At 36.8% G+C, this 26,730-nt stretch overlaps 1 protein-coding gene and 1 pseudogene across 2 annotated transcripts in view; one reads left to right on the forward strand and one right to left on the reverse strand.

Moving 5' to 3' along the window:
* The window catches only part of Dym (dymeclin), a 354,439-nt gene that overhangs the window by 60,097 nt on the left and 267,612 nt on the right, over positions 1–26,730 (forward strand). For both annotated transcript variants that reach the window (XM_076836810.2, XM_076836811.2), the window contains exon 6: positions 17,135–17,207. In XM_076836810.2, coding sequence (XP_076692925.1) covers positions 17,135–17,207 — 73 coding nt within the window. The remainder of the gene's footprint in view (positions 1–17,134; positions 17,208–26,730) is intronic.
* On the reverse strand, positions 2,962–4,268 carry LOC143382959 (C-terminal-binding protein 1 pseudogene; annotated as a pseudogene).

Below are 26,730 nucleotides of genomic sequence, written 5' to 3' on the forward strand. Positions count from 1 at the left end.
TCATTCCTTTCTGAATTCTGTTTTCAAAATATCTTTCTGCCTTCATCAGACTGACAGGGATCATATGTGACTCAAAGTTTATCAATTCCTGGGTGCAGGCAATGTGAGAACTTTGTAATATTTGCACTTTTTATTGAGGCCTCTATGCCTTGTGATTTCGTGCATGTTTAATTTCACTTAACTTTCATATACTTACAAGTGATCTCTCTCCACTGAGGTTGTTAATATATATGCTTTTAAATGTCAAAATCTAGTGTTGACAAAGGAAAATAAACATATAGAGGGTCAATGGTTCATTCAGGTAAAAAAATCACAATGTATTGATTTTTTGAGTAACTCTATGTCCACTTGTGAAATATTTCCTAAATTCTGAAAATTCTAAAAGCAATGTTGTAGGGAAATAAAAGATTCTGTGAAATGACAGTTAACCTTTAATGTTCTTAGGCATTTATTTTTATTTTTAGTTGTAGATGGACACAATAACTTTATTTTGTTTATTTAAGTTGTTTATGTGGTGCTGGGGTTGAACCCAGTGCCTCACGCATGCTAGGCAAGCGCTCTACCACTGAGCCACAACCCCAGCCCCATGCTTAGGCATTTCTTAAAACCATTTGTGGATGGCAGAAATCTCAAGAAATTCTGGTTATTATCCTTTAAATATATGAGGGAATTATGTTACATTTTAAATAAATGAAAAGACATAATATAATCAACAATGTGAAAGAGTTCCTTTTCCCCCACATCCTCTTCAGCATTTATTATTATCATATTCAAGATGACTGCCATTCTAACTCTGGAGTGAGGTGAAATCACAGTGTATGTTTTTGTTTGTTTGTTTCTGTTTTTTTAGTTGTAGATGAACACACAGTATCTGTATTTATTTTTATGTGGTGCTGAGCATTGAGCCCAGTGCCTCACACATGCAAGGCAAGTGCTTTACCACTGAGTGAACAGCCCCAGCCCCTACAGTGTAGTTTGTTTTTTTTTTCCTTTATATTTATTTTTTAGGTGTAGATGGACACAACACAGTGTCTTTTATTTTTTATGTGGTGCTGAGGATCGAACCCGGGTCCCGCCCGTGCTAGGCGAGTGCTCTACTGCTGAGCTACAATCCCAGCCCTACAGTGTAGTTTTGATTTGCAGGTCCCTAATTGCTTAGATACTATACATTTTTTTCATATATTTGTTGGCTACTTGTATTTGTTCTTTTGATAAGTGTCTGTTTAGTTCATTTGCCCAGTTATTGACTGGGTCTTTCTTTTTGGTGGCAAGTTTTTAGAGTTCTTTATTATATTCTGGATATTAATCCTCTGTTGGGAAAGTAGCTACCAATAATTTTCTCCCATTCTGTGGGTTCTTGTTACCTTTGCCATGCAGAGGCTTTTTAATTTGATGCCTTCCCATTTATTTATTATTTACTGAGCTTTAGAAATCCTACTGAGGAAGTTATTGCCTATGTCTATATATTGGAAGTGTTAATTCTTCATTTTTTTGCCTATCAGTTGCAAAGTTTCTGGTCTAATTCTTGGGTCTCTGATCCATTTTGGGTTGACTTTTTGCAGGGTAAAAAGTAGGAATTTAAGGATGGAGTTGGGGAATACAATGCTAAAAGTAAGCCAATCCCAAAAAACAAAATGCCGAATGTTTTCTCTGATATAAGGATGCTGATTCATAATGGGGATTGGGGGACAGTGTGGGAGGAATAGACGAACTTTAGATAGGGCAAAGGGGAGGGAGAGGAAGGGAGAGGGGCCTGCGGGTAGGAAAGATGGTGGAATGAGACAGACATCATTACCCTATACATGTCTGAAAACATGAATTGTTTGACTTTGTGTACAACCAGAGGCTTGAAAAATTGGGCCCTATTTGTGTAATTTGAATTGAATTTCATTCTGCTGTCATATATAAAACAATAAGAATAAATTGAAGAAAAGTTGAGTCCAGGAAAAAAAAAAGTAGGAATTTAATTTTATTCTTCCACAATCAGTTTTCCTAGCACCATTTGTTAAAAGGGCTATCTTTTTTCCAATATATAATTTTGGTGCTCCTATATCTGGGTGTGTTTGTCTCTGTGTCTTATATTCTGTTCCATTGGCCTATATGTCTGTCTTAATGCCAGGACCATGGAGTTTTTCTTACTGTAGCTCTGTAATATAATTTGAAGGCAAGTATTGTGATGCTTGCAGCATTGCTATTTTTTTTTTCTTTGCTGAGATTTTTTTTTTTTTTTTTTTTTTTTGCCTATTAGGTATCTTTTGTTATTTATTTACTTTCTGGGATTTTTATTCAAAATAATTCATACAAATGGTTACAGTCATAAACAAAATATTGCTGGTTTACCACATCAGCAGGATGGCAAGTGCCTAGTCGTGGACACTCCGACCAGCCTTCTCCATGACAGAAGTTATCAGGCAGCAAGCTCCCTGGGCACTCCCTCTCCTCTGAGCTGCCATGTCCATTTTCTCAAATTAGGAAAAACGGCCATTGTTTTGTTTTTCTAAATTATTCTAAAAATAAGACAAGCATTTAGAAAAAAAAAACACAATGCACTGTGAGGCATAAAAAAGAAAAATGGAAAAGATCCATTGTCTTGAGAAGTGTGCCAGCCGCTCATCACTCTTGCATGTGCCAATACAGAAAAGGAAAAGAATCTCAATTGACTTGCTGAACTTTGAACTTGCTCAGGTTTTCTTTTTGTAGATAGCTAAGCAAACATGTCCTCCCTAAATATCCTAAAAATTGTACACAGACAAGAACATTCATGATAGAATTAGCTACTAACTTCTTTTGCTCTATGAGGAATGCAAAGGACACAGGTCAGTGAGCCCCCTCATACTACCGGACAACTATGATAGACACAGGAAAGCTGCTCTGTCTCTTGTCCCCTCGCTCACACCCAGCCCAGTCTCTGCCGTACCACCTCTGCACATTCCAGCCTAAGATTGGAGAACTCTCCATGGGCTATAGCTGATCACCTGTGTGGTCTCTATCCACCTAAGGCTTGATAGTTTGGCCAGGAGAAGGGGCATGGGGTGGGTGTGCCATGGCGGTGGGATGGGACAGGGACATGGTGCTAGGACAAGTCCTTTGTCTGAGGCTAGGATGCAGGTGAGGGTCACTCATTACTACTGGGTATACCTGCAGGAAGTCCTCTTGAGCTCAGGTGCCCCATGGCTAGATCCATTCTGGTCCACGGTGTGTGGATACTGTCCAGTGGTGCTTGTCAAAGCCATTTTTCAGGCTGTCAGGAATCTAGCCTGTGATAGCTCCCCAGATCTCCTGGCCTGCCCCCTTGCAAATCATGATGGATGGCTACTCACTGTACCACAGGAAATGGGGATTGTAGATGAGATTGGGTGTGTCCTTCAAGGGTCCCTGGCTGAAACCGAAGAGCTCTGACACATGCAGGTCTAGCACCAGGTGTGGATCTGCCCCCTCCTTCAGAGCCTGGGCCAGATCCAGCAACCCGTGGCCTGTGATCACCAGGAAGGCCCTTTGTCTCATCAGCTTGACAGTGAAGTCATTGATGAGGTGGTGGTTGTGCTCGTTGAGTTGGCAGTGCAGTGAAGAGCAGGTCCTACAGGGTGATCATGCCTGCTTGATGCCCTAGGACAGGTAGGGGTCATTGAAGAGGATATCGAAGCTGAAGGCCTTGTCCTGTAGTGCTGCTGCCAGCCCAATGTGTCCTATTCAGATGATGTCCATGGTTTGCTCATGGTCTCCCTGCAGCTCCTGGCAGCTCTGAAGCCTCTTTGAGGATCTGCTCACCACTCTGGACCTATGCCTTCCCCCAGTACCTGGTGTAGTCCGATGGTCCACAGGTACAGGTTCAAGATATGGCATATGGTTGAGTTTGTGGTCTGCTCCACAGATGCCATAGGCATATTGCTGGTGACACCTTGGTCCCAGCTGTCTTGATGTTGAGGCTGCCACTGATCCTCATGGTTAATTGTAGAGCTTTGAATTTTTCTAGGTCTTCTCTGATTGGATTAGTACCAGATTGTACCATTGGTGTGGTTCAATCAGGGAACCCACTGTCTTGTTCAGCACCTTTTCATGGATCTCCTGCATTGCTGTGCATCACCATAGGCCACCATGGCCATGTCCTTCAGGATGGGGATTTCCACCATGCAGTCCCAGCTGTCAAGCAGCACTACCAGAGGCTTAGGGTGCATGGGCTGGTTCCAGTAGGAGGTTGGAACCAACTGTTCAAAGCTTTTCGTCTCCAGAATCCCCAGGCAGAATCGTGTCCTGTTGTGGTGCCTCATCCCGCATCTTTTTTTTTTTTAATATTTATTTTTTTAGTTGTAGTTGGACAAAATACCTTTATTCCATTCCTTTATTTTTATGTGGTGCTGAGGATGGAACACAGGACCGCCACATGTAGGCGAGCGCTCTATCGCTGAGCCACAATCCCAGCCCCTCATCCCACATCTTTAACCAAACTTCTTGTGCTGCTGCTATTCCACAGCACTACTGAGGCCTGCATGGGGCTCAGTCTTAGTCCCACAGGCTGCATAGCTGCTAGCCCCTGCCTGGGCAGCCATGGTGCTTCTCCTACCTGCTGCTCAGCCGAGACAAGTGGGACAGCAGCCATGCATCTTCCAAATGAATGGCTGTTTTGTTTTTTTTTTAATTTTGTGAAGAATGTCATTGGCATTTTGATGGGGATTGTACTGAATCTGTAGATCAGATCACTTTGTAATATGACCATTTTAACAATGATAATTCTGCTATCCATGAAAATGGGAAATCTTTCCATCTTCTAGTGTCTTCTTCAATTTCTTTCTTCAGTTTTCTATAATTTTCATTGTAGAGTTCTTTCACCTCCTTGATTAGATTTATTCCAAGGTGTGTGTGTGTGTGTGTGTGTGTGTGTCTTTCTCTCTTGACTTTGTGAATACAGTTATTTTCCTGATTTCTTTTTCAGCTAATTCATTATTGATATATAGGAAAGCTATTGATCTTTGTATGTTGATTTTGTATTTTCCTACTTTGCTGAGTTTATTAGCTTCAGCAGTCTTCTGGTGGAACTTTAAAAATTTTTTTTTATACAGGGACTAAACCCCGAAGGTGCTTAACCACTGAGCCAAATCCCCATCCTCATTCACAGCATTTATTTTATAGGGATTATATGGGATTTATATGCCTATATGGGATTATAGGCATGAAGCACTGCACCTGCTCTTCAGTGTTTTTTTTTTTTTTTTTTTTTAATCATGAGTGGGTCCTGAATTTTGTCAAAGGTTTTCTCGGCATATGTTGAGATGATTGTGATTTTTGTTCTTCATTCTATTTATGGGGTGAATTACATTCATTGATTTGTGTATGTTGAACAAGGACATCTTTTTTAAAAAAAATTTTTTTAGTTGTAGATGGCCACAATGCTTTTATTTTATTTATTATAAATTTTTTATGTGGTCCTGAGGATCAAGCCCAGTGCTTCACATGTTCCAGCATTACCAGGAACAGCTTAACTTAGGTGAAAAATCTTTCTTTTTCCTCTAATGACAAGGAAAAATACGGGTTGAGTCTGTTTACCTTTATTGCACTTTTCCTCCTCAAGAGGCTGCTGAATTTAAAAAAAAAAAAATCAAGTTTTGTTTCTTTAATACTCTAAAATTTCTTTTCAAACAAATGATGTAGTTCTCTGGTTTCAGGGAAGCTGAATCATGATATAGTCTACTTTTCTTTTAAAGCTGTTATTCTTCATTTCAAAGCAAGAATGTAATACCTTTAACTAGGTTATTATTATTATTGAACAAAGCAAGTATATTAATATTTATTTTAGCAGTTTTATTTGCTGTCATTTTTATTGCCCCTTTTGTTCAAAAGAACTTTTCCATTGAAAATCATTCCCTTTTTGTCCAGTTTTAAGATACCTCCTTAAGTTTGGGGAACAGTAGGGAAGATAAAGACTAGAGAGAGAGAGAGAGAGGTGTAGATACAAAAATTCTGCTTGATGCTATTAAAAACAGTTAAATTTCAAATAATATGCCATGTTATAATTCATCAAGTAAAGCTTACTTTAAAGAGCGAATAAAATACAATAATCACAGATAATTTTTACTTTTAAAATCAAATTTAGCTGAGCATGGTGGCTCAGGCCTGTAATTCTAGGGATTTAGGAGGTTGATGCAGGAGGATCTTAAGATTGAAGCCAGCCCGGCAACTTAGTGAGGCCCTAAGCAACTTAGCAAGACGTATTCTAAATAAAGGATAAAAAAGGCTGGGGACTAAATTCAGTAGTAAAGTGCTCCTGGGTTCTACCTCCAGTCAAAAATAAATAAATAAAATACAAACCAAAGTTAGGTGTGAATTATGTGGGTCTTTTCCCCCTTCTCATTTTATAACTGAGAGTGCTCGATATTTTGGACTGTTTGTGTGTATTTCTGTTATATGAAAATATTTACTTTGTCACTCTCAGGGGAAGCAACTGTCCAGTTCTGTTGCAGATCAAATAATTATTCCTTCCTTGAATTCTGCACTGTTCACTCTTTAAAAAAAAAAAAAAAAATTGTAGTTGCAGATGGACAGCATGCCTTTATTTTATTTGTGTGTTTTTATTATTATTTTTTATGTGGTGCTGAGGATTGAATCCAGCGCCTCCCATGTCCAAGGCAAGCGCTCTGCCACTGAGCTATAGCCCCAGGCCCTGCTGTTCACTCTTGAGTGGCTCCTGTGGAACCCTTCAGATTCTGCTGTAACAGGACAGGCAGCTCCGTTTTATTGAAAAGATCTGTGAAGTATTTTGGAAAATGGAGGCTGGGCATGGGAAGCACACAGAAACATCCTGCACATTTAGAGATTGAGCTGTTGTTATTTTTCCAAAACTGGTTTCAATAATGAAAGGCCTTCTGGCTTCAAATTCAATTAATTAGTTGTATTGAAAAAAACAATTTTTTTTTTCAAACTTAAACTGGTCACAGACCAAATATATTTCCTATCTTTTTCTCTGTTATCTACAAAAAAAAAAAAAAAAAAGGAAAGGAACATAATGAAGTTAAGCTCTTCTAAATTACTTCTGAATATAGCTAGAGTTTCTGCTGATTTTGATCCTCTTTCTGGATCAATTGTTATGTTCTCTAATATACCGTGTAACTATGTGTCATAGTCACAGACTTAATCAGAGATTTTGAGGAAATAAACCAAATTGGTGTATGAGAAATTCTGCAGAATTTTGAAGTCTTGAATGTTATGAGCCTGCTTATTCTAGGAAGGAATGTTTGTGAAAATTTTGTAGAATTACTTTAATGTAGTTATTTCTAAAATACTCCAGTGTCTTTCACAATTATTGTTTATCATTCAGCATTGATTTTCAGAGCTTGAGTTTTATGTATTGATTTTGAGTTTGTGAAACTCTTTAAGAGATGAATATGTTTGATTTATTATTTTGATAATTAGTTTTCTGTATTTCTTAAATATATACTAACATTTAAGCAGAGTTTTAAATCAGAATTATGACTCGTATATTTTATTAATGCTACTCTTCATGTTTGTGGAACCAACATTACCAGGAACAGTTCTGCTACTCGAGTCGCAAACTTTTCCATGAAGTTCTGCAGCAAGAACAGAGTCAGTATTTATCCCCATGGGATCTAAGAGGGTAATCCAACCAACACCTGTAAACCCAACTCTTGGTTTTGTATTCCTTTCTAAAAATTATGCATACTTTATACATTAATACTATGTCATTTTAATTCTAATATGAAATTATTTTTTTGTTACTTACTACTGAGTAAATAGATGTACTTAAGAGATACACTGTGTTTATTTTGGGGCCATCATCCTCCCTTCAGGATCCATTTTGCCCCTTCATTCCCACTCCTCCAGGCTTGAGAAACATGTTTTTGTTAATCATCCTAGATTTCCTAGGGACTGTGTAAAAACAATACTTTCTTAACCACTGACCACATTATCAAGGTGGTTGTCACTCTAAAAGAGCAATCTGTGAAGTCTGCTATTTGGTAACTATCTGCTTTTACATGGAGTTAGCAATTTAGGATTTTTTACATGCATTTTAATGACGTTCTTTTTGTTTATTATTGAGTCTACTATTGGTTCACCAGCATAATGTCTTTTTAAGGTTAAAGGCTTGCTGTTTTTGGCATATATAATTATTTTTGTCTTAGTCTTACATATTGTTAGTTTAAGATTTCTACTTCTGATCATTAATTTAAGCCCTTTTTAGATTGTCTTCCAATATTTTTACAATTTATAAATAAAGAATAGTGAATGGGAACCTCACGATGCAATAGCTAAAAGCATTCATTTATCAGCTCATCTATGAACACCTGAGTTAGATGTGGGAACGACTGCTTAGGGATTGATGATATTCAGTAGTATAGGTTGTGTGAGGTTGAATTTACGTAAGCACAGGACTATCTGCAAACAACTTGAGCAAAGTCAACTGAGGTATCTTAGGTATGTTGACTGTTACAACACTTTTTTCTTTATTCAGTCCACTGAATACTGCCATGATCACATGGATATTGGTGGCATTTTCAATGAAGCAGTTTAAAAAAAAATTAAAATTTTTATTTATTTATTTTTACATGTTGCTGAGGATCAAACCCAGGGCTTCGCACACGCCAGGTGAGGGCTATACCTCTGAGCCACAATCCCAGCTCCCAATGAAACAGTTTTTGTGGGAGTAATGTGACTGTCAGTAGCTCAGGTTGTAATCCCAATTGGTGAGGATTTTGTATTTGAACATTTTCCCAGGGCTATGTGATGTGTTAGCAGATTGTTACTGAGGATTTCTATCATTACATGAGGATAGCTCTTTATATTGCATGCTTTTGAAAATTTGTCAAAGGGGACAAAGTCAGCCCTCAGCAAAACTATGAAGTACTACTACAAAATTATTACCATTTTCCTCTTGCCTTAAATGTGAGTCTTTCTTCCCTCTCTTTTGGTATTATGTCCCATTCTTGTCAAAGCGATACTTTATATTACTTTATAAGTACAAAATATTTTATATTTTGTGTCTTATGTATCTAATACTTTAAATCTCTAGAGGTCTATATCTTTGTGTTTCCCCTGATGGCTATTATTTAATGATGTTGATTGTATTTATTTTATCTGATACTCAGGCCCCAAATCAGAGAAGAATCTGCATTGGCTTCTGAAGGGATGCAGGGGCTGCTCGCCTCACACCACTTTGGCCTCCTGCAGCAGTTCTTCAGTCCTTGGTTCACATAGGGTTTCAGGTCAAGAGACCTTCCTGGCTGTTGTAGAGGCTTAGTCTATGGATCGCAGGCTTCCTTTGTGTTGGTATGCTGCTTTAGAGGTTGCTGCACAGTATTTGGTACAGATTCAAGTCAGTTTACTTGCTTGTGACTGTTCTTTTTGGTTATGGTGTGTGGGTTGTTGGAAATCTTTACTTTCTGGAAGCCCATGAATACACAAAAAAAATGTGATGGAGTAGCTACTTCACAGTGCAGCTGCCACCGTAAGGCAGTTTGTTTCCTTACTTTCACTTTTTTTTATTTACTTTTTTTTTTAGTTGTTATAGACCTTTGTTTTTATGTGGTGCTGAGAATTGAACTGAGTGCCCCACATATGCCAGGCATGTGTGCTTCCGCTGAGTCCCAGCCCCAGCCCCAGCCCCACTTTCATTTATTTTTATGATAAAAATATTTATAATAAAAGATAAATGCCAGAGATTTAACCTAGGGTCTTACAATGCTAGGCAAGGGCTCTACACTCCCACCCCTTTTCCAGGAAAGAGGGAAGCCTTTGGAAATTGAGAGACTAAAGATAGAAGCCACAAAAGGGGAAAAATGCTGAAAGGCAGGCCCAGGGAAACAGGAGATTCCAGGAAGAGGAGCCTAGGGAGGGAGTGAAGGCTGCTGGAAAAGCAAGTACCACCTGGGCCTGCGCAGCTGCTCTGGAACTGTGGGTGCTGGGGTTTGGAATAGGTGGTCACTCTTCAGGTGGGGTGGGGAGGGGACAGGGGTCACATTCTTAAAGCTGGGAGAGCTGGGGATTTGGAAAGCTGGTTAGTTCAGTTCTGTAGAGAGTAGAAAAGGGAAAGGCTTAACTACATTTTCTTGACACAAAGTAGTTCAGTGTAAATTTATTTATTTATTTTGGTACCAGGGATTGCTTACTCACTAAGCCATATCCCCAGTCCTTTTTAATGTTTTATTGAGACAGGGTTCTCACTAAGTTGCTTAGAGCCTCTCTAAGTTACAGAGGCTGGCTTTGAACTTGCTATCCTCCTGCCTCAGCCTCCTGAGCCACTGGAATTACAGGCATGTGCCACTAGGCCTGGTTATAAATTTATTTTTTTAATTAATTATTTTGTAGAACTTGCTCTTAGGCATAGTGGATTAAACATGCATGTTTATCTTTGCATTCTCTCAAAACTCCAAAAGACACCAGTAAGGAGAAGCAGGGGGGGCACAATGCTAGTAACATTGGAAGTTAGAGAACTGAGCACTGAAGAACTTAACTGCTTAGTGGAAGCTGAAAGCTGAATACCTTCAGGGTTGGAGAATACCTGGAGAGATTTGGGAATTGGAAGTGCCAGGCATCTCTGAAAGGCAAACGACTAGGACCGCTTGAAAGAAGCAGAATAGAGGCCAAGATCCTGTCTCGATCATGGAGTTGTGAGACCACTCCTTCCCCAGTTTCCAGAGGTCTGTTTTTGGTAGAGGCTAAACCACAGGCCTCCATGAGTAGCCCCTAGGTGTGGTAAGGGACTGGCCGGCTGAGCACAGGGTGGGTGAAAAGGTTGTGGTGGAAGGAGGTGTCTGGACTTGGCTTCTAGATGCTGGCACCAAGATTTCACCTTCTTCTAGAGAAAGCATACGAAAACAAGGAAAAGACTGACTTTTGGGTGTCCTCAATGAGGCAGCTCTGACTCCTGCAGTGGGAATTGCCACATGGCACTGTGTGCTTTACTCTGGCAGGTCAATAGAGAGCTGTGGAGCCACATGATTGAAAAAGACAGCAAACTTGTAAGCAATGAAGCAAACAAAAGTCAGATAAGAGGGAATTTGTGGAGAGAGATAAAAATCCCTAATGGTACTCTTAATACAACCAGTTTCCTTTCTGTTCTCCTGTGGCTTAAAACTTTTTCAAAACTCTTTCTTTGGAGTTACCTTTAAAATCTGTGGAATTTTCATTTTGCTAAATTTGGTAGAGGTAAATCTTTTCTTTCTTGAAACTATTTGTTTTTTTCTGCTGGCCAATGTGGTTTGGCTGCCTGGAAAATGGGCTTCACAACTCACTTTTCTCTCCTTGAACTGGTCCTCAGAGACTGGGGCAGGTTGTAGTTAGCTCAAGAGGTAAACCTAGAATTGTAGTGAATGGCTGAGTAGGTTTTGTTTTATTTTTATTTTAGCAAAAATTTAACAGTTTCATTTTTATAGGTAAGCAATATGAACAATAAACTAATAATGGAAAAAGAGGAAAAAAGAAAGTACTTTAAATATTAAATATTGTGTTAAAATACTCAACACAATAAAAACTGTAATCTCTCTTTGCAGAAAAACTAATGTGCCTTCAGGACATTAAGTTGTTTTTTTGTTCTGTGATGGGTGCTGTCCATTTCGGTATTTCTTTTCTCTTTTTCTGTTATCAGTTGAAGAAAAACAATTAAACTTTGCTAATAAGCACATATTTTATAATCAAAGATGGTAGATAGTATTATTCATAAAGGCAATTAAAAACATTTCTGTTTGACCACAGTCTTAGCACTCAACCAAAATTCTTATTGATTTCATTGGATTGGTATAGGACATAAGCTATTATATTGCATTGAGATGTAGATCACTTTTATATTTAGAAAGAAGTAAGTCCATTTGTTTTTCTGCTTTATGATTAGCTAATAAGCTTTAAAAATCTTGCTAATTAGATGTTTAATATTTTAGAATAATTTTTAATATTAGCCTTACAATTACAACTGGTAACAACATAGAATCTATCATGGTTTTGTGATAATTAGAGTCTGGCTATATGCCTTTAATTTTAAGAAGTTAATTTTGTTCCCAACTTTTTAGTCACTCTTTTTAACTCTGTTTTTGGAGCATGTTTCTGTTCTTGATTGTTTTTAGCACTTGTTTTTGGCACAGTGTAGTTTTGGGCAACACTGAGAAACTGGCATTTTAACTTGAGGACAACAACAGTTAGCTCTTGGTCTTTTAACATTCCTTTTAATAACACTATGTAACCTGATTTAATTGACCCATGTTTTCCTTTATTTTGATTTCCTTTAAAAAAAACAACAGTGATCAATGAGTGTTTTTTTTGTTTTATTTTTATCTTTCTTTTTTTTCCTTCTCTTACTGTGATAGAAGGCATTTGATTCAACACTATTTTACTCTGCTTCTTTCCCTAAGGATAAAACATGAGGGATATCTTGACCCATGGTACCAAGTGGGTGCCAAACAAAAGGAATAAATTTGGGGTATAGATTAGTAGAGCTGGAAAGGACCTGAGAAATCCTCCTATCCTTGCTCCTTCCTCTGTGAAACTCATAGGAACCAGAGAAGTGAGTTAAGGCTTTAGAGTGGAAGAAATCCAGGGACAGGGCTGAGATTTACTGACCTTTTCAGCATAATAATTTTAATATTTATTCATTATTTTAGATTGGTTATTATTGGGACTTCCTGTGTGTTTGTTGAATGTATAGCGAACAATGCTGATGCATAAACTAATAGTTCACATTTCTCTCCCCTAACCTGGCTCTCAGTCCTCACTTATCAGAGATTTTGTATTTAGGGTTTTGAGTGAAACATGGCTCAGTTGACCAGGTTTTTTCCTCTGCTATGTTTAGAAACAGGGCTTTAGAATAATTTGTAAGTTTTTTTTTTTCTCCCCCATGAGAGTCTAGATTTGGGTACAGATGTGACCTGTACCCTTTACTCTAAGTAAACTGACCTCTTTGAGTCTCGATTTCTTCATCTGTAAAATGATAATTATAATCATATCAACTCCTTAAGAATTATTGTTAGAATCAATTTGAGACAGTGTGAAGTTTTCCACACAGTGCCTCTCAAAGGGCAGAGCACTCAGTAAGATTTGCTATTATATTAGCTCACAGAAAGTAAGAGTTAAAATATTAAAACATTTGACTACAGCTATTTAGACAATTTATTTACTTATTTTTTGTCTTTTCTCTGTTGGAACTGGGATCAAACTCAGGGCTTTGTGTATACAATGAAAGCACTTTACCACTGAGCTACATCCTAGCCTCAATTTAAAACTCTTTAAGAAGAATTCTTAAGAGAGACACAGTCTCTTTTAAGGAGAAAAATTGTAAGTAGTAAAATTCACAGTGGAGTAAACACATTGAACATTGCAGAGTTCTATGCTAAAAGAATCTCAATGTACTTTGTCACTGACCTGCTAACCTGAAAGGCTTTTTAGATTCTCTTTACTATGAGGAGTGTTATGAGTTTGTTGTGATTTTTGGTAGATGAATTTATATTTATTTGTTTTTAATTGAAAGCTAAGGTGATGTAAATACCTCTTGGAAATCAGGGCAGTATGAATGGTTTGCTTAATGGCAAACCAGGTAATCAGTCAAACCTTGTTAATATTACTTAGTGCATAAGTATTTACTTCTGGATTAGCCCCAAACAATAATAATTCTGAAGATTTATTTTAATAATGAGTCTGAAGCTTTTTTAAAAATAAACTTAAGTCTTCTGAAATTTTAACTGGAAATTGTTTATTTTTATCTTTTTTTAGGGCATTGGGTTTGAAATGCCCTAAAAATTTTTACTTGTGTGAAATTTTCATTTTATATTAAATTGATAAGAATACTTTGAATATGCCTTCCTTCACCTAGTTGTAAACTTGGCTGTGGTCATGATGGCAACTGGCTAGAGAGTTCATGTCACTATTTTAAGGCTTAAAAATTAGATATGTTTACAGCCAAGAAATAAAAAGTCCAATCAGGAACTTGAGTCTTGCTGTGTATTCTTTTTAGCATTGATTGGTATGTTAAATGTGGTTTAATATTCTCTTCAATATTTGTACTCACCCATCAAAGGGCTACTGTGGCAAGGCAGGAAAGTTTCTCTATAATTTCTAAATAGCAAGTAATATTGTGGCCTAGGAAAAAAAAAGACTAAAATTTTTTTTTTGAGACTCTGAGTGATTTGGATACAACTGCTGAATCTGTACTAATAGACCTGGATTCAGTTCAGCAAATATGTCTTGAGTATATATTAGTTTTTTCCTCAGTATCTTTGGGAATGGGTTCCAGGAATGTCCACCCCCTAATAGATTTCAAAACCACAGATGTTCAAGACCTTTATATAAAATGTATACTATTTGTATATATCCTACATAATCATCCTATATACCATAAGTCATCTCCAGATTATGTATAGATGTAACACAATGAAAATTCTATGCAAATAGTTGTTGACTGTATTGTTTAGGGGATATTGACAAGAACAAAGTTCATATGTGTTCAATATGGGCAGTTTTTTAACCCCCCAAATATTTTCAATCTGCAGTTGTTTGAATTCAGGGATGGCATGGAGGGCCAAGTGATGTTCAAGCTGTTTATCAGTTGTTGCCCTCAAGAAGTCTAGAATCCAATAAAGATCTGCCTGCTTGTAGATAGAAAGTAATAGTTTACCATAGTCAGTGGATGAAACATATATGCATATGTGTGCAATCAAAGTCATGCTTAAGGCATGGATACTTTATAGATTATTATTTTTATAATTTATGGTTAGGCAACTGAATTTTATAAAAGAGATGGATACTGAGAATAGTTCAGATGGATAAATATGGACTTTAAGGAAAAATCATTACTTGGGCATCGTGGCACATGCCTATAATTCCAGTGGCTTGGGAGACTGAGGAGGATAATTACCAGTTCAAAGCCAACCTCAGCAACTTAGTGAGGTCCTAAGCGCCTTAGTGAAACCCTGCCTCTAAATAAAAAGGGCGAGGGAGGTGGCTCAGTGGTTCAATCCCCAGTACAAAAGAAAGAAAGAAAGAAAGAAAGAAAGAAAGAAAGAAAGAAAGAAAGAAAAAAAGAAAGAAAGAAACAATAATTAGTTAGGTGCCATGACATACACCTGTAATCCTAGTGATTTGGGAAGCCAAGACAGGAGGATCTCATGTTTGAGGCTAGCCTCCGCGATTTATTGAGACCCTATCTCAAAAGAAAAAGAACTAAGAATGTAGCTTAGTGGTAAAGTGCCTCTGTTTTCAACCCCCAGTACAAGGAAGAAAAAGAGAAGAAAAAAAATCATGTTTTTATTGTTGGAGAGTATTCTAAGAAATGGGAATGTTGTGAAAGTATAAAATGGCATATAGCAGATAGCTTGGAATATACACTGTAAAAGGGAAAATGGAGGGAGAGAAGGTAGAAGTGGGTGCAGGTCTATAACTTGAAAGGACTGGCATGCTTACTTTAGATCTCAGAATTTTTTCCTGATATATAGTCATCAACTTAAAGTAATGAAAAGATCTAAGCTAGGAGGTGAAAGGATGGAATTCAGTTAGCTCCCTCTGGTTATCATCTGGAGTTTAGATTGAAGAGGATTGAAATTGAGGTACAATTATTAGAACTGTGAAGGGTTAGAAATGTTCAGGAGTGAGTTTTAATTTAATAAACTTGTTTAACTGAACTGAGATGATGAGCTAATGAACAGAGTCATAACAGAGGGACTGAAGGAAAGAGGCAGAGAGGTGGACTAGGTAATTGACAGGACCCAGAGACTGGGTGGTTAGGTTACCATCAGCCCAGCCCAGCCCAGGGACCCTGCCTGAGTCCTGGTTGGCTGGATTTTACCACCCGCCCTAATAAGAAATAGGCAAAAAATGAAAAGGGGAAAAATGAACTTTATGCAGTTTAATCAACTGAGAAACAACTAAATTGCTTCTCTTATTTCTCCTGCCAGCCCTACAGAGGCATTACAATTTATAGAAACAAAAGCCAAGTGATAGACAAATGTAGATTTAGAAGACCTGAAGAGGAAGCACAATGGGAAAAACGACAGGAAGTACTGATGCAGATTGAGTTAGCTGTGCTGCAAAGGCCTGGGTGGAGGCCCATTTCTGGTTTGGGGGTTCAGCTCTTCAGCTCTTACTCCCACTTGAGAAAGTTCCTCTTAATTCAGTAGGGTGCTCCCAAATTCAGTCTGTTTTAGTGACAGTCTGAATGAGTTACACAAGGATGAGTAAGAGAGTGTAGTCTGGGTTTAGACCTTGACTACTGATGCAGTTGCCAAAAAGGAGAATAAAGAAGAAATGTTAGGAGAGGTGAGTTTGATTTTTAGGTGGAGATGGCTAGTAGGCAATTGGATAGAAACATGACAGTCAGACATGAGGCCAAGAGGAAAACTATAGACTTAGGAGTCGCTTGTACATGGGTAGTGATTGGTGAGAGATGTTGGGAATGAGAAGACAGCCAGCGGGAGCACTCAGGGCAGGTAGTCTGAGGAAGCAGACACTGGGAAGAAATAGAAAGAGAAGTGGGTTGGAAATAAAATGTTATAGGAACCGAGGAAAGAATAACATGTCCAAAACCAGAAGTCACGTAGGATATTGATTGGCTTTGCAAATTTGAAAGTCACTTAGCAGTAGCAGTCTGGGATAGAAGGCAGTTCCATTGGAATGGTAATTTGTATCCTACCTTTGCTACTTATTTATTCTGTGACTTGGGAAAGCCATTTCATTTGTCATTTTGTCTGTAAAGACTTGATTAGCTTCTTGGTGGGATTCAGTCTGATCTGTGGAACCCTAAGGTTCGGAAAAGATGCCTTGGGGCTTGTCAAGAAGAGCAAAGATATTTATGGCAGGATGGGGTACATGTACTCTCCCCTTGCTTCAAACAGTATTTTACCTTAATATATGATTTCATTAAAAGAAATGTAGTGCAGAATAAGAAATTGCATAACTACTGTCCTACAGGACCTTTAAGATACTTTCCAGCTTTAAAAGCTATATTAATAGTTGATGAATTATTAATAACTATTATTAATTAATAATCATAGATGCTAACTTGCTTATGATTTGTATTTTATTCAGAGGTCAGAATTAGTGTGTGAATGTATATAATGATAATTATTCTTACTTTCATTAGGACTGAAAACCTCTAAACAAATCCATTCTGTTATATACTTTGTTAAAAACTTTTTTTGTGTCTTGCCAGGTTCTGACTCAGAAGATCTTTTGGAAGAATTGCTCTGCTGTTTGATGCAGTTAATCACTGATATTCCACTCTTGTAAGTTCTGGCTAAACCAGGATTTGTTTTATCTCCTTTGTGTATTGAAGATGATAATAGATAATGTTTGTAGGTCCAGGTGTAGTATTTTTATGTGTGTCTTTTAAGGATTATACATCCATGGAATTCCTTTTTTTTTTTTTTAAGAGAATTTTATTATTTATTTTTTAGTTTTCGGCGGACACAACATCTTTGTTTGTATTTGGTGCTGAGGATCGAACCTGGGCCGCACGCACGCCAGGCAAGCGCGCTACCGCTTGAGCCACATCCCCAGCCCTCCATGGAATTCCTTTATCTCTCTTGCCTAATTGTATTTATACTTTGATTATCTATCATCAAAATAATAATTTTATATTAAGGGAAAATAATCAAATCTTTTGGCAATATTAAGCGTTAGGCACAGAATTAGATTAATCTCTGTAAAAGAGATTTTATAGATCTATGGAAATGAGTTTGAGAGAAAAGCAAATTTGTATGTCATAGAAACAGCTAGTTAGCCATTCTATATTTGTTCTACCTTTATTCCTGGCCTCTTTTCAGAGATTTCTGTGTCTAGCCTTCTTTGAAGCTAGGGGGGAAGTTGAGACCTGGGGAAATCCTCCAATAACACTTTTGGTAAAACACTTAAGAAGGAGGGGTATCTTTTTGTTCTTGAAAACCCTTTTGTTGTCAAAGAATGTGGACAAGGTCTTTTGAGTTGTCTGGCCATTTTGGCACCCTGAACCAAGTATGTAACAGAATATTCTGCTTGGATGTTATTGAGCTGCTGAAGCAAAGTCATCACCTAGGGTCCCCCTCCCTCATCCCAGACTTCTAGTGTGATAACAGTAGACCCTTGTTTGTCTATGTTATTGTGACTGGATTTCTGTCACTGATAGGGCAACGGAACCCAAATATTGTCTGCTGTTTCCTTATCATAGCATGTGGAGTGCTTCAGATGCTTCTGATTTAGTTTTACACCTCTAGTAACATTTTTTTCATTACCAAATAGCAATGATTTAATATATTTACTAAATAGTTACATTCTTTTTTGTTATTTTGCCTTTATTAATAATATGTTTTGGTGAAGTTAAGGGGGATGAAAACTGTAAATATCTTTAGGTAGGAAATAAGCTGTGTGAACACAGTGGGTGAATAGCCACTTAGACACTCTTGAAGAGCAAGTGGTGTTGCAATCTATCAAACATTTCAGTGTTTTAATGTGTTTATACTTTTTAAATGAACTGAAAATGCACAGACAACCAGATGTCTTGTGTTATGTACACTCAGCTTTAACCAGCTGCTGAAACAATTTTTTATGATTTAATGTTCTTGGAACTCCATCCTATGAGAAGGTTTGTCTTGGTTACAGTTTCCATGTGAAACCAAACTACTCTTTTAACTATAACTATAGTGCAGTATTATAGATCTGCCTATGATTTAAGGGGAATATCAATATATGAAAGCTGGGAATGGTGTCACATCTAAACATCATCAAGCTTGCCATGAAGTTTTCACGTTAACCTTGACATGTTTGTGCTGAATTAGCAGGTGAATAGTGTGAAATCTAATTTTAATACTCAGAGAGTAAGTCAAAACTTAGCTTAAATGTTTCTCATGAGACTCTGTTAAGTCGTTTTATTAAAATTGAAAGAAAAATGATTACCAAAGGACATACACACACACACACACACACACACACACACACACACACATTTATACATGTTATTTTATTACTAAGTAAATAGGATCAACTGTAGTACTGTAGGTTAGATGAACCCCTAGAAGTTCATTGCAATGAACTTTGCAGGGTTCATTTGAAGAGGAGATTGACTTTTAAGTTGTTAGCAGCCACTGCTTTTCAGACACTTTGGATTACTTGTTAAAATATTAATTCTATAAGGTATGATCTTTAAAGTCAAATTAAAGTTGCAAATCTCTGAGGAATCCTTCTTTAACTCCATATCTCTCAGCATTTATATAATTAAAATAAAGATTGTTATATGTAGACTTACTTGTCCCTTAATATTTTTTCAGTGTATTGGGGTTGATACCACTAGAATTTAAATGAGTATTCCAAGAGAAAAACTATGCCTTTGATTTTTAGACCGTTTCTGTGATCTCAAGGGAATTGGAAAGAAATAAAGTAAGAAAGAGGTGTTTTCCTCAGGACATTAACATGGAGTGTAATATATAGGCCAGAGTCAAGCCCCGAGTTTAGAATTTGAACAGTGTTGGTTTGCACAGTGTCACTGAAAGGGCCGATGGAGACCCGTGAGAATCAGCTCAGTGGCGGGGTTTACATGGGGCTACAGCACCAGAAGCAGTTAGGTTATATTTAGACCCAGTACTGTATTTATATTTTGGGGACTGCTTATGATGTTGTTTTGTTGTGAAATAGAAGTTTTTGATTAGAGGACTTGAAGTAGATTTCTGCCCTAGTCTTTTTGTCTGTTTTTGTTGCCCTAAATGTGGGCCATGCTGATGCTGTTAGCTGTATGTGATGATGTCATCGTCAAGTACAGGCCCTGTGCCTCCTTTCTTGTGCTGGTCCCTGAGAGGTCTGTGCAGAGTAGGCCTTTCTGTTGGTACCAGGCCTGACATGCAGCCTTTCCCTGTGAGATCCATTCATGTGGTGGTCTCTTTTCTGAACCTGTGAACTCATTGTGAACTGGGGCTCAATTAATTCTTATCCTGGCTTTGATTTGTAGATTTTTCAGTGATAGCTTAATCTGAGGAAACCTTTCCTAGTTTTTTCATGGCTATGGATTGATGAAGATGAGATTTTGTAATCAGTTGCCATCACTACTGCCGTTTAGTGGCTGTGTAGTGTGACTTTGTGAACTTGTTGAGTGCAGGGAGTGTTTGGTGTCAGCTGCTCACCTTGTCCACACCCCTTCTGTGCCAGCCATCCTCTCTCCAGCATCTTTAACATTCTTCTTCTGCCTTGACTCTCTCCCTTCAGACACTTCCATGACTCTTTCCCTAACCTCCTTTCAGCTTTCTTCTGCTCAGGGTCTGTTTCTCAGAAATTGCTCTTTCACTACCCTAAAACAGCTCCCAATCCTTCTCTGCCCTCTTGTCATGCTTCTTTCTTTGTCTAAACACTTAGCACTACTTTTCATATTATCTGTTCTCTCTCTTTTGTTGCAATTTTCAAATAAAATTTTAATGAGAGCTCCATGAAAACCAGGAGTCTTCATGTGCCAGTGTTTGTTTTGTTCTCTGCTATATCTCTGGTACTCAGTTCTATGTGGTAGAGCCTCAAAAGATATTTATTAAATAAGTAAATTAGGGGGATACAACCTATTTAATGTGCTTAAAACATTTTGTTTGCTTGTTTTTCATCATTTAGTTTGTACAGAAACACAGTATTGTGCTAAGGCAATATTCCCTTCCCAAGTGTCATGGCTCAGATCCCTTTGTACTTGGTACCTTTTGTTATGTAACAAACAGGTGTCTTACTGACATTTATAGAAGTCAAAACATCTGACAATATTTAAGGAAATAAGGGACTTTTGGCTTTTTATTTCAGTTTCCCCAGATTATCCCTTCACAGTACAATAATTTCTTTTTAATTAAGTTAATCCTTGAAAATGTATTTTAAATATATGATGGATATATATTGTACGAGGTCCAGGTTATAGAAAGTAGTGACGCTTAAAAACCTTGGAGATGGAAAGATACACAGAAAGATAGCTATGTAAGAGGAACAGTAGATAAATGCATTTGGAGTGATAGTGATTATTAGTGGCTAAATCATTGAAGAGTTAGAAAGGAGCTGGATAGGGACCTCTCATGGTGAATAATATGTTTGGAGAATAATAAGAGCATTATTATTTTGATTTGATTACAGCAGGTTTGTAGAAATTTAGGGCTGGGAAAGCTTTGTTATTTGATGGAACAAAGAGTTGACTGTTAGAGGATTGAAGTTTTAATTATGCTTAGGATTCTGTTTCTTACATATAAACAGCATAACTTTTAGATCTATTTCTCTGCTGTCCATTTTGGAAATTTGGGGTGGGGGAATGAAACTAAAACTGATTAATAATCTTAGTTATAACATTAATTATATCTGCAGGATTTCGTAAATGTAATAAAATTACATAAAATGCACATTTATTTAAATGTACATTTAGCCCATAGTCTTTAGATATTTTACTGAAAAAAGTTTGAATATTGAAAGTGTTTGCTGCTAACAGTGAGTAGGTGGCTGAAGAACCTGAAGAGTCATAAATGGTTCTTTATGAAGTCTCCAGTTGTTGGAAGAGAGGGAAGGTATCAGAGGCCCGTGGTTGGCAGTGAAGGGCCTGTTGGCAAAATGCTTTGCTCCCTCCTGTGCAGTGATTCTCAAACACTCTTCCAAAGCCAGATTCAACCAGGGCGGGGCAGGGCATGGGCTACAGCAAGACAGCAGTTGATTTAGGTGCTGTGAAGTAAACATCTCATACAGCTTTCTGCAAGAGTGAGGCATTTAAGACACTATAAGCATTGAATCAAAGCTTATGGAGTTTTTATGTACCAAGATAGTATTATATAATTAAAAATCCCCAATAGCTTTTTAGTTAGAAAATTGATCTGTGTCTGATGGCTCTTGCCTGTAATCTTAGCAGCTTGGGAGGCTGAGGCAGGAGGATCGCAAGTTCAAGGCCAGCCTTAGCAACTTAGTGAGGCTGTAATGAACTTAGTTAGATCTTATCTCAAAATAAAAAAATTAAAAAAAAAATTTTTAAAAAGGGAGATGTGGCCTCGTATTCAATCCCTGGTACCAAACAAAAATAAAACCCAACAACAGCAAAGAAAGAAAATTGCCACCTGGTGTCTTGGTTGGAGGGATTTCCAGTTAATTGTTTTTAATATGTAAACATTATCTGGTTTATTGAAATCTGAAAAATATTTATCAGTACACACAGTGTTGATTTTACAAGATAGGTGCTAGATTGTTTATAAATGCTTAACTGATTAATGTAAAGAGGTATGAGCTATATCTCGTAGTAGAGAAAAATATCCATGTATTCTATGAACACAGAAGATAAGGTTTGAATTCTACTTCTATTACTAAGCAGCAACATTGCATCAGGCCTGTTTTCTCATTTTAAAATTGGGATTAAGGCTGGAGATATAGGTCAAATGGACACAATACCTTTATTTTGTTTATTACACAGGTTTAGCATGTGTGAGGCCCTGGGTTCAATCCCCAGTCTCTATATCCTCCAGTAAAACCAGAGTTAACAGATTGGAGATTATCATTTGAAAAAGACATTTGTAGGCATGTAGTTCGGTTTTTAAATATTTTAGATATGAAAATGGAGTTGCATGAGTTCAGAAAACAACTCATATAGCATAGAAGGAACAGCTAAGCAAGGTGATAGTTTAATAATAGTAGTCTTATTTTATTTGTACTTTCACTTTCTGGGTTTTTAATTACTGCAATTAACAGGGATCTGACATCCAATCATCAAGAGTTTTGCGGTTTCTCTCATAGTACACATATTTTTAAAATTTGTATTTTAAAATTTTTTTCCTGTAAATATTTTGTTAGGTTTTTACCCTAACATTTCATTTTTTGAGTGCTGATATAAATGTATACCACTATTTCTCGATTCATTAAATTATTTATTGATGTCTATTCACTTGATTATCTCTTTCTGCTTCCTGTCACACTTTCTCTTGTTATTTTCCTTGCTATATGTTTAGATTGTTATTTTTAATAGAAGTAGAGGGTAGAATAATGATTATCATAGGCTGGGAAGGGTATGGAGGAGCGGGGGAATAAAGAAGGGCTGGTTATTGAATACAGAAATACAGCTAGATAAGAGGATTAAGTCCTGATGCTCTGTAGTACAGTAGAGTGACTCAAGTTAACAATTCAGAATAGCTGCAAGTGAGGATTTTGAATGTTCCCAACACAAAAAAATGAAGAAAAAAAAAAAACCCCAAAACATTCAGAGTAATGCATATGCTAACCACCCTGATTTAATTATTGCAATTGTATGTGTGTGTCTAAATGTCACACCATATTCCATGAATATGTGAATACAGTTATGTGTCAATTAAAAATAAAAAGAAACTAGTCAAAAATTATTTTCAGTTTAAGTTAAAAATGCAACTTATTAGGTTTTTTTGGTATGCATTTTCTCAGAAAAACATAGGAGACTGCTGCTACTGGTCACATGGCATGCTGTTTTACAGTAAACTTTAGAAGGATTACATTCTTTAATAACAATAAAAAATATAATGTAGTCAATTCATAAACCAGTAACAGTCATTAATTATCAAATATTATGTGTGGTATGCAGTTCTATGTGCTAATTTTTTAAAGAATTTTTTTTTTAGTTGTGGGTGGACACAACACCTTTATTTTGTTTATTTATGTTTTTATGTGGTGCTGCGGATCGAACCCAGTGCCTCACACATGCTAGGTAAGCACTCTACCGCTGAACCACAACCCCAGCCCTGTGCTATTCTTTTTATGAGGTTGGAAGCATAGTTGGTTATTGAAGCATCAGTACCAGAAACACATAACTCTGAGCTGTGTGATGACAGCTGCAAAGTCAGTAGGTGATAAGAATTTATCAGTTCCATTATAATCTTATAGGACCACCCTGTGTATGTGGTCTGTCATAAACTGAAACCTTATTATGTAACACATGTCAATTTAAAAGCTATTTCTAACTTTTGATGAAGTTTTAGCAATAATTTTCTCCCCTCAGGAGCTTTTTTTCCTCTGTCTATTCTTGGTTCATGAACAAAACATTTTTTTAAAAGAATTTAACCTTTATTTTATGTATTTTTTTTTTGTGGTGGTGAGGATTGAACACAAGGCCTCACCCATCCTAGGGAAGTGCTTTACCATTGAGCCATAACCTCAGCCCTATGAATGAAACATTTTGAGTTGGCATAATTACACTCGGGACACTCACATGCATACCATTCATTCTGTAATTATTATGATTTTAGTATGTTTGCATTATTGTTATGTTTCCATTTTTTTCAACTTGTCAATCTAAATTTTTGTTTTTTAAGGATTTTTTAGAAACTCTGTTGAACTTTGTTTCAAGATTTGTGGCTCTGTTTTAAACAATCAATGCATTTTTACATATGGAGTATCAGTTCTTTGAGAAACTGCAACCATGAAATAGATACTTGAGTTCCTGTGACCTACCCCTTTAGTTTTTACATATGAGTTGAAAGATAAGGTGGTTGATAATGGTAATGAGTGTCAGTTCTAAAACTAGATCCAGATTTCTTGACTCTTGACCTCCAGGCACTTTTTGTTTTATTGTTTAGATTTTTATAGGGGCTGGGAGTTGTAGCTTAGTGGTAGAGTGCATGCCTAGCATGCACAGACCCTGGATTCAATCCTGGGCACCAGAAAAAAAGATTTATAAATGAGAATTATTACCATGTCTTTAATTCATTAACTTAAAAGTAGCCATCACTATTAATAGTATCTAATATATGATACTACCTTTTAGTTTCTCTTTATATTTGTCTTTTAGAATTTCCTTGTTGGTATGGCATTAATATTTTTAAATTTTGGTGATCCTTTGAACTTGTCACTTGTTTTAACTTATGTTCCATTTACAGTACCTTGAGGTTTCTTATCCAATAGTAAGTCAAAAAAGCATGTTTTTTCCCCTCTGTGCTCATTGATTTTGCCCTTAGCCAACACTAACACCCATTTCATGAAGGCTTTTGTCTTTATCCAAGTGTTCCACTCTGCTCGAGCAGAGCAGTACAAGGTCATGGCGCCTGTCTTTTTTTCTTCACACAAAATTAATAACTTGCTCCAACAGTAGTTTGTTCTAGGACATTTCCAGACCAGATGGTGGAAAGTTCTTGGGATGATATGGCAGCCAAAGCAACATTTTGGCTTTCTAAAGTTGACTTTGTTTTGGTGATTATGTAATGAAAATCTTCTGAAGATTATACAAGGACATTAAAACAAGAAAGATCTGTTGGCTTAATATATTTTTCATCTTTTGAAAGCCACCACAACTCAGCATGGTAGAATTTTGGTTTCTTTCAAGTATTGGCCCTCTGGCTCATTTCTCTGATTTTTTGGCGCTTAAGATAGCCCAATTAATATTTTAAATTTTGTTTTCTCCGGAATCTAATGTTACCTTGAATTTTTTTAACCATTAAAGTAAATTATAGTAGGAAATGACATTAGAGATCATCTTGTTCAGTATACCTGTTTGCAAATCAGAAAACAAGATCTAGAGAAGTTATTTGTCAAAGTTAACAGAGTTGAAAACTGAGAAATAGATTCCAACTTTTAAAATTTTAAGTCAATGACTCCTATTGCGTACCACAATGTGATTTGGGTGATTAAGTTTTTTATTTGCTCTTATTTCAATAAGTCATCGAATTTTAATAGGTGAAAGTTCAGTTTTTAAGATTTTGTGGCAGTTTTTTCCAGCTCTTGAGTAATTTAATTTAGTTGATACATTTGCGCAATTCAAAACTCATCTCACAAAAGTGTGCTCCCTCTCATCCTTGTCTCCCTTCCCTTTGCTTTTGTAGTTAACTACAGTTCTTAGTTTTTTATGTATCTTTCTTGAAAAATTTCACTCATTTACACATACACACACACACACACACACAAACACACACACACACACAATTCTGAATATAGATTCTTCATCCTGTTTTCACACAAAGGTAGAAAATGCCACATTTTTTTTTTCTTTTTTGACTTTGCTCTTTTAGCAATCTGTCCTGGCAGTGTTTGCATACCAGTGTTTAGAGGGCTTTTATTTTTTAGTTTTAGAAATAAGAACTTGAGATGTAATTTAAATACCCCAAAATTCACCTTTCCAAAGGAAATAACTCAGTGTTTTTGAGTTTTGAAAACCTCACCACTAATTCCAGAGCATTTTTATTAACCCAGGTAGAAGTCCATTACCATTAGTAATCCATCCCCAGTTGTCCCTGTGACTATCTCCACACCTTACTTCTGGTCTGGATATTCTATATTAATGAAATGAGACTGGGCCTTTTGTGTCTGGCTTTTTAAAAAAATTGATATGATGTGTTCAGGGTTTATCTGTGTTGTTGCCGAGACTTCACTCTTTCCTATTGCTGAAAAGTATTTCATTGTATGTCTGTACCACATTTTGTTTAAACATTCATCAGTTGCTAGACATTTGGTTTGTTTCTACTATTAGGCCATTATGAATAATGCTGCTATAAAATTCTTATATAAGATTTTGTGTGGACATATGTTTTCAATTCTCTTGAGTGGATATCTAGGAATAGAATTGCTAGATCTTCTGGCACTGTGTTTAACTTTTTGAATAACTGCCAGATTTTTCCACAGTGGCTTTACCATTTTACGTTCTCACCATCCATGTATTAGTGTTACAGTTTCTCCACATCCTTTCTCATTGTTCTTTAAAAACTGTATAATATCCTGTTGTAGAACACACAGAATGCATTTAATCATTCCCCTCTTGATAGACATGAGGATTGTTAACTTTTTTTTGCTCATATCCTTTGCTCATTTTTGTATTGGAGCCTCTTGTATCTGTTTCTAGGA

The sequence above is a fragment of the Callospermophilus lateralis genome, chromosome 17 (genome assembly GCF_048772815.1).
Source record: "Callospermophilus lateralis isolate mCalLat2 chromosome 17, mCalLat2.hap1, whole genome shotgun sequence".
Lineage (NCBI taxonomy): Eukaryota > Metazoa > Chordata > Mammalia > Rodentia > Sciuridae > Callospermophilus > Callospermophilus lateralis.